The sequence below is a fragment of the Gavialis gangeticus genome, unplaced genomic scaffold (assembly GCF_001723915.1).
Source record: "Gavialis gangeticus isolate Ggan-Ray unplaced genomic scaffold, GavGan_comp1, whole genome shotgun sequence".
NCBI lineage: Eukaryota > Metazoa > Chordata > Crocodylia > Gavialidae > Gavialis > Gavialis gangeticus.
Window position 1 is genome coordinate 36,044,616 of NW_017728995.1, and position 8,730 is coordinate 36,053,345.

Below are 8,730 nucleotides of genomic sequence, written 5' to 3' on the forward strand. Positions count from 1 at the left end.
TGCACAGGCTTTAACGGTTCCCTCCCGAAATGCAGGTACTCCGAGGCAGTCCCGGAGACGCTGCTCGCAGGAGTGTGTCTTCGTGCGACACGGCTCTCAGGGCGGTCTCCTCATTTAAGAGGAGCTTCAGGAGCCATCCAAATAAAAAATGAAGTTGGCAATGGCAGCTATTCAAAATCCCGCAGCCCCCGCGCCTTACCCAGGAGAAAGTCCGAGCCGTCCTGCTCGGCGAGGCTTTCTGGCCCAGGCTACCCCGAGACAGGCTGCGAAGCCGGCGTGGTGCCGGCTCAGCATGAGGACACGGAGGTTACAGGTACTTTTCATCCCGCCACGCAGGAGAGCGCCCACGTCCCGCTGCTAGAAATTTGTCTGCAATTTCTCCCCTTTGAGCAGAGTGACGGGGCCCGGCTGATATGATAACTCGATTACGGCCGGGGACGCGACACGGAGACACAGGGGGAGCTCAAAGGCAGCCGTGCTCCCGGCCCTTGACCTCTCCTCGGGAGCTCGCAGATTTTATATAGTAATTGGTCCATTGTCCTTCTGCCAAAGGCATCTCCAGAAGCTGAGAAATAACCCCACCGCGGCCTCATTGTTCAGAGCAGTTCCCAGTGTTACCAGCACCATCCAGTCCCGGCGTCGTGGATCCTGGCGCTGAACTCAGTGGACGGGGGGTGGTTTCTGCCTAGCGCAGGGGTTTTCAGCCCACAGCCCACGTCTACAGGGTCCACGAAAGATGACTACGATCAACCAAAAGTACGCGCATGCCCACACTTCCCATTCAGAGGGGTCCGCGCTTCCCTTCGAGATTTTTTAGATAAAAGGTGGAAAACCACTGGTAGCAGATTGACCCCCGTTTATTCATCCCACCTAGATGGCTTTCGCCACGGACCGGGGAGGAAGACAGCGACTTCCACAGCCGGCGTGGGATGTTTCTAGTTACTTGTTCTCCAAAAGCAGGTTTCGGTCCTGCTTGGCACGACGCCTTTGGGGAAGAGCAGAGCTAGTGCAAGGGTCTGCGTGGCAGAGCAGGTCCTCGCGGGGGGTGCAAGGAGCTGCGGGATGCGTCACGATGCAGGATCCCACGTCGCCGCCGCATCACGCCCCTGCCGCAGGGGCACCAGAAGCCTCCTTTTGTCATGATGCCCCCTCCCTCCCCTGGAGTCGGTCACCGTTGGGCATTCGCGTTGTGACAAGCGTGCAACACACCTGGGCCAAACCATGGCCTGTTTTGTGCTGCTTGTGTTAGGGGCTGGACGCAGGCCAAGGCTGGTTGTTGCAAGGCAGTCCAGGCCAAGCCCCGGTACAGCGGCACAGAGCACAGTGCAGCCATCGCCCGGGTCGTCCCTCCACGCTGGCCCAGCCCCACGGAGCAAAGGGGATGGGGACAGGGACAGGAGCCCTCAGCTCGGGGGCCTGACAGTGCCCGGACCCCAGCCCCTGCCTCGCGCAGCTTTCCAGCACCCCGCACGGGGGGATGAGCTGGAGAGATGCCGGGAGCCCAGACGAGCCCCAGGCTCGCAGGAGGAGAGGAGCAGCCCGAGGAAGGATTGTGCCCCCGGCGTTTGGTTGTTCTGCACTGGGCCAAGCGGCTCCATTTGCAGCCAGAGGGACTATTCCCTTTGCGCAGGCAGGTCAGAGAAAGTCACGGTTCGGCCTCCTGCAACCCTGCGTCCCCAGCCATGCCGAGCGCGGCGCTCCGCGCGTCCCCTGCAGACGCCGGGCATCGCGCAGCGCGTACAGGCCCAGGAAACCGCCTTGACCGGTGCCGACTACCAGCCTGGCCCCGTTCCTCTGCTCCAACCAAACTGTTTTCTAAATCCTGCCTTTTGTTTCCCTTCCCGAGCGCTCCTGCGCCCATGTGCGCGCACGCAGAGGCGCGTTACCGACGCGGCGACCTTCATCGCAGGCCGCGGCGGTGTTCACACAGGCATTACAAGCACCGAGGTTTATAACCCAGAAAATCTGCACCATAAAGGTCTCTACAGAGCCGGGGGAAGGGGCGGTCCGGCCTGCCCGGAGTTGCTTTCATTCCATTGTGCCTTTTCAGCGTTGCATTAACGAAGCCGAAGGAGCGGGATTTTTAATGGCTCCAAGGGAACAAAGCCGGGACGTTCTGCCCGGCTTCATTACAGAATCATCTGCGAGGCTCCAGGAACATTTCCCACTAATTATCATAAATAGCCGAAAAAAATCTTTCACCGGGGAAGCAGGTTGCATCTGCCCCTCCGTGTCCCCTCACCTCCGGCCCCAAAGGCGCGACACTCCCCCGTACAACGCGGGGACTTTATCATCTCCCTGCGCGCGCACGGGCTGCTAAAGAAATACAAACAGGCCGCAGATTAACATCGCCCGCCCGCACCCTGAACAAATAGCCGGCTTCCGCCCCGCCGGCCGCCCGCTCCCGTGGCAGGGCCCGCCGCGGAAATCTGGGGGCAGCGGAAAGGGCCGCGAGCGCGGAAGAGATGCCCCGGGGCCGTGGCGGGGAGCGCGTGCACCGGGCAAGAGGCGCAAAGCAGGGCTTCGAGCCCAGGCAGCTCTGCGAGCCATCCCACGCACGCGGCCTGGTCTCCTCCCGCCCAGCCCAGCCCAGCCGAGCGTCCCCCTGCTTCGCGGACGGGCAGTGGCAGTAGAGACAGGAACAACAAACAGCCCCAAGGGACTTTGGGGATCCCCCCCAGCCAGGCGCCAGCCGCAGGGCAGAGTCTCCCCGAGCCACTGCCATGGATGCTGCTTTCATTGAAGGACCGGCGGATACCCAGTGGGAGAGCAGCAAGGGCAAAGGCTGAGCGGGTTCGGCAGGGCTGGCTCCGGATGCCAGCTGGTGCACACCAGCGCCGCGACTTGCCCCAGCCAAGGATGGGCTCAGCAGGGAGGGCCGGCAGCCAGAGCCAGGAGCCTGCAAGGGAGGTCGCTGCACTCAGGGCCTGGCCATGCTGGGGTCAGAGCAGGGGGATGCCCCTGCCAGCCCCGGGCCCGCGCCGAGCCGCGAGGACAGGCTGGCACCACCATCACGCTGCTACCGAGAGGCCAGCGGGGCAAGGGTGGGCCTTTGGGCCGTCTACGTTCTCAGGTGGGCAGATCCCACAGAGACGCCGGGGCCGGACGGTGACCTCGGGGCATGCACCCGAGCCAGGCGGGTCCCTGCGCCCGTCGGCACTGGAGTCGGGAGGAGCTCGTGCCCCACCGGGGCAGGCGGCACAGAGGCGGGGGGCTGCGGCTGCGCCTGGCGACGGAGCTGGCATGCTTCGCGCGCGGCAGGAGAGAGCGCAGGAAGCAGCCCCGCTCGCTTGCGGCTTTGCCTCGTAACAGCTGCCGAAGAGCTGTTGCTCGGCTGTAGCTCAGGGGCCAGGTGCTTTTCCCAGCCAGGGACCCTTGCCGGCCCTTCCCATTCCCATGTCCCTCCGTCCCATCCCCACATGCTCGGCCCGTGCAGCCCCTGGGGCATGATGCAAGGGCTGGACAGATGCCCCCCGGAAGCCCACGGCCGCAACCGGCCCCGTAAGCATCATGCCCACCCTGCAGCCACGCGGTGCGGCCTGGCAGCCTGGTACCTGCACCAGCGCCCCCGCCCCCACCCAGCACATCTGCGCTCAATCGTTATCAGCTTGTTAGCAGCCCCCCGAGAGGAAGCCGAGGCCGGGGGCGGCGAGCAGGTCCCGGCAGCGGGGAGTGGGTGGGTATTAGCGTGGCACAGGCCCTGGTTATCTCGCCTCTCCACGCGCAGGTGTTGAGCCCCCCAGGATCAGCCACAAGAAAGGCCCCTCATCACGTCAGAGCGGCTGCCTTCCTGCCCGCCCCGGGGCACGGCGCCGGCGGGGACGCGGAGACGGCCCCACAGCAGGAAGCGAGCGGGGGCAGGAGCCGACCGCCAGGCCTGCCAGCGACACGATGCCTGTTCACGCTCAAAGTCCGATCCGAGGGAGGCCGAGCAGGCAGGGGGTGGCTGCAGCAGGGCCCCGGGTGCAGCACAGGGACCCGGACATAAAGGACCGGCCTTGTCATACGTGAGAGCTGGGGTTGTCATGTCACGCGCTCGCCTGGCACCACGGGCCGGGACTGCGAGGGAAACACATCAACTCTTGCAAGACTTGCAAGGGGGTGAAAGCCGGCAACACGGAGGTCTGTGGAAGAGCACACGGGGGATGTGTCCCCTCGAGGCCAGTCTGCACGGACGGAATTAGACCCCGTGTCTGCACCCGGGGGGTTACAGGCAGCCCACACACAAAAGGAAAGCAAAGCAGTTGCACCGCTCATACAGCAACCTCATCTAGGCTCTCCGAGCGATCCGAACCTCTTCTGTCAGCCGCCAGCGTGCGTCTACATGTGTGTTAATGCACTTTCGTTAATGCGTATTAAATCTGGTACCTCCATTGTGAGGTACTAGGAAAATGCACATTAGTCTCTTAAGGTGCATTAACTAAAAAGCATAGTTTTTAAGTGATTCTTAAATGTACATTAACCTGTTTTAATGCACATTAGCTAAATAGCATGCTTTAGTGATGCTTTAATGCGCATTAAAATAGGCTAATTAAAGTGCATGCATAGATATGCCCAAAAGAAATGCTACTGGGGTCCTCACAACGGCAGCGTCACCACTAAGGACTGCCAGCAAACCTGCAAGCACAGCCCCTCGCACGTCCCTTTGGCCCTGGCCGGAGCCAGAGTCACCAAAGTGACTGCACACGTCGGACATCCGCGAGCAGGAGTCACCCAGACTGGACGTCAGCGGAGTCAGGCGAGGCCTCGGCTGTCGGTCCAGGAGGGATTGCAGCCGAGCTCGCTGGCTGGGCCCATCCAAACCCGCTGCTCCCAAGAGGCTGCGACGTGCAACGATTTAGAAAGGGGATTTTCTCTTTTTCAGAGGGGGGATTTAGAGAGGAAGGTGTTTCCTCCCCGCAGGGAAGCTCAGCCCCAGGGTCACGCACAGCTGTCTGAACTCAGCGTAAGACGAAGCGCAGGAAATCCCTGCAGGAGATTACAAGAAGAAAGACCCCGGGATCAAAGCATTCACCTGGCTGGCGTGTGACGGGGCAGAGGCTGCAAGACCAGGAAAGCATCTGTGTGCATGTGTGCTGCGGGGAACGGAGCCAGCCTGAGAGCTTAATGACAGGCGCCCGCCTCGGCCTGTCTGGGAGCACAACGAGGGAGGGAGACACTGAGATAACGAGCCCGGTGCCCCCATGCCAGCAGAGGTGGGAAGGGGCTCCGCGCAGGCCTGGCCCCCTGGCATCCACAGGCTAATAAGAGGATGGAGAGCTGCAGCCTGAGACGTCTGGGCTGCTGCCTGCCCAGCACCCGCCCGGGCAAAGGCGCTTTGGAAACAAGGGGAAAGAGGGGTGCAAAAGGAGGAAGTTTTTTTGCTGGTTTCTTTTTTTTTTTTTTTTAAAGGAAATTTGTGCATCTCCCAGGTCAAATTAGCAAATCAGCCAGATCAGCTCCAAATCCTATGAATGGTTTAAGAACCAGATGTGGCCCTACTACCTGCCAGGGGAAATCCCACGACCACCCATGACCGAGGTAATGCAATTCAAATGGCGCTGCGTGGTGGAGGGTGCACCCTCATCTGCTTGCGGACGGGACAAGGTACAAGAGCCTCATCGCTCGCCTCCCACTTCCACTTCCAGCCGGAGGATCTCAGCTATGCACAACTTCATGGAAATGGGGACGACTCCTTAGCTTGCTCCTGCGGCCGGTGGCTGAGGGCAAGCGGGACTTGGGGGTGTCCAAACCCTAAGCCTCCAGGCACAGGATGCCTACCATAGGATGTGGAGGTATCTGAAGCCCCAGGCTGAAAAGTTTGAGGTGGAGGATACTTGCTGGTAGTAGGGCAAAAGGAGGAAGATTTTATTTTTGTAAAAATATACGTCTTTATATATATAGATGCACCTTCTAGTCACTGTTCATCACCTCCTTCACCCACCATAGGAACCCGCACACCTGTTGTAATATCTGCACCTGCAGAAAGGTGCTCTCGCACACCCGTCTGCAAAGCATCGTCTCCCTCCACCCCCGTCTCTTCGTCCAGTTCCCAAATACAGGGTTTAAAACTCAGTTCATTCGCTGTCGCTTTTGCTGGAAGACCCGCTGCGGCCGTCCTCGTCACTGTCTTCCGATCCGGCTGCCTCGCCGTCCGTTTCCCCGCTAGGGAGGTCTTGTGAGATCCTGTGCCAGGTGGGTTTGGCTGCATGCGGCCCATCCTCGCTACTGATGTCTGGTATAAGACTGGAGTTTGCTCAAAGCCATTTTAACACGGTCTACCACCTCGAGGTCCGTGTGTCTACATCAGGAGGTTCCTGGACTTGCACGGGGCGCTCCTGACGCACGACACGAGCTGATCGAAGTGGGCCAACGGGCTCCGCAGGCGTTGAGTCGGGTGTCCGTACAGCATCACCTCTCTTGACAGCTGTCTGAGCCACCACTGCTTCACGGAGCCACTTTACCTCCTGGGTGTCCAAGCAGAGCCGTAGGAGGTGGTTGATGGTCTCTGTGGCACCTTGGCAGATTGCCCTTGGGCAGCTCGGTCTCCCCGGTTGCCCCCCTCTATGTCCAGGTCATCCCGTTCAGGTCTCAGTGGTCTTTACGCTGGTCCTCGTGGAAGACGCCTTCCCACACAGCAACAGGATGATGTCCTGGAGCAGAAGGCAAGACCCAGCCCAGCTGCACCATGGCCCCGCCAGCTGCACTCGCCACCGCAGAGCTGGCCAGCAGGCGCCACGCCGGTCCTGCCGAATGCAACTCCGACCCACCCCCGTAATCCCCACTGCCCCTCTCCGGGGCAGGGGGGCTGGGGCCACACTGGGGCTCCCGGGCACAGCGCGCAACCTGCCCTGCCAGCTGCTCCAGCCGCCCCCAAGCCGGTGCCGGCTGGGCTGGGGCGCTCAGTGTCGCCGGCTGTGTTGCAGGGCCATCTAGTGACTCCAGCTCGGAAGAGCTGCCGGGAGCTGGATGCCGGCTGTGGGTTTTGCAGATGAGACTGGGGCTGGGAGATGAGACACGAGCTTGTCTGTCTTGACTGGGCTCAGCGAGGACCATGCCGGACCCTCATCTCCCACACGCGCTCACCGGCGCCATCAAGGCAGCTCCCAGCCCCACGCATCGCGCAGGTGGGCCACGAGTGGAGCAGGACCGGGACAGCCCAACCAGGCCCTGGCCTGCGACGGGCGCAGGGTCGGCCTTACCTGGGCATTGCCTGTGGACAGAGAGCGAGGAAGGGAGTGCAGCAGGGCGAGGACAGACACGCGGGCAGCCACCCGCTCCGGCACGGGGAGCCTGACTAGTGCCGGGTGCGACAGGACCCCAACTCAGCCCAGGCACCCGCGGGATGCCAGTTCCCCGCGGGGCAAGACACCCAGTGACAGCACAGCTACATTTAGGGGTAAAAACAACAACTTTAATAATTAGGGAAAACCTTGCCAGGGAACTGGGGAAGACAGAACACAACATACGTGTTTGAAATGCACCATCTCCTAATGCTTTTCCCTCTCCCTTGGCCAAGACTTACTTCTTGGCCCCGACTGGCTCCAGCCAGCCCTCGCCGTCTCTGCAGCAAACTCCCCCTCATCCCCGGAGATCTCCCCTTCCCTCGGTAGCTGCCTCTGCCCACGGCTCCGGGCCTCACTGTTGCAGGGATGCAGCAGCCGCGTGGCCTACGGCGTTGCTCGCCTGGGCTGCACATTCACCAGCTTCACAGGCGCCGGGGGCGGCTCTTTCGGGTGCGTGGCTTGGTAGAGCAGGTGCACAAACGTCACCAGGCAGACGGTGCAGCATGTTTCGATGACCAGCATCGCGAGGTACAGGACCAAGGACACCTGGCAGTACCTGTACCTGGAACTCAGAGCGACGCCCCAGGCATGCAGTCGCGACGGGAGTGGCGGCGTGGCGGCAGGGCGGCGCGGGGCCGAGGTTGGCACAGGGGTAGTGAAGGCAGAAGGCCCCCAGACCGTGCTGTTGGCCGCAGGCAGGCGGCTGGTGGTTGCCAGCGGTGAAGTCGCAGACGAGGCGTACACTTTGGCAGTGGGCGTGGGCAGGGACAGTTCGGAGCTGGGGGGCACTGTGGACCGCTCCGGAGTGCCTTCAGTCGTGGTGCTCAGCGCGACGCATGCCGTGGTGGGCACGAGTGTCACTGGAACACATGTGCTACCAGAGACACAGGTGTCCTCCAGGGTGGTGGCCTCCCACATGGTGTTGGGCAATGCTGTGCTCACTGCCAATGTGGTGGCAGGTGCCATGGTCGGTGTTTGCAAGGTGGTGGGTGCTGCTGGGGAACTGGGCTCTGGTGAGGTGGATGCTGGCATAGCTGGTGCTGCTGTGGTAGTCGGCTCTGGTGTGGTGGGTGCTGCCACGGTGGTGGGCTCTGCCGTGGTTGGTGCTGTTGTGACAGGGGTTTCTGGCATGGTGGAGGGTTCCATTGTGGTGGGTGCCAACGTGGTGGGGGGCTCCGCTGTGGTGGGTGCTGCTGTGGTTGGTGGCAATGTGGTGGGGGGCTCCACAGTGGTGGGTGCTGCTGTGATTGGTGGCAATGTGGTGGGGGGCTCTGCTGTGGTGGGTGCAGCCGTGGATGGTGTCAATGCGGTGATGGGTGCTGCTGTGGTGGGTGCGGCTGTGGTGGGTGCCAACGTGGTGGGGGGCTCTGCTGTGGTGGGTGCTGCTGTGGTTGGTGGCAATGTGGTGGGGGGCTCCGCGGTGGTGGGTGCTGCCGTGGTGGGGGGCTCCAGCATGGTGGTGGAG

At 62.0% G+C, this 8,730-nt stretch overlaps 1 protein-coding gene across 1 annotated transcript in view; it reads right to left on the reverse strand.

Annotated features, from left to right (window-relative positions):
• Nucleotides 1–7,649: 7,649 nt before the first annotated feature.
• LOC109287779 (carboxypeptidase N subunit 2-like) overlaps nucleotides 7,650–8,730 on the reverse strand; it is a 3,473-nt gene continuing 2,392 nt past the window's right edge. The window contains exon 2 of the mRNA XM_019503067.1: nucleotides 7,650–8,539. Coding sequence (XP_019358612.1) covers nucleotides 7,650–8,539 — 890 coding nt within the window. The remainder of the gene's footprint in view (nucleotides 8,540–8,730) is intronic.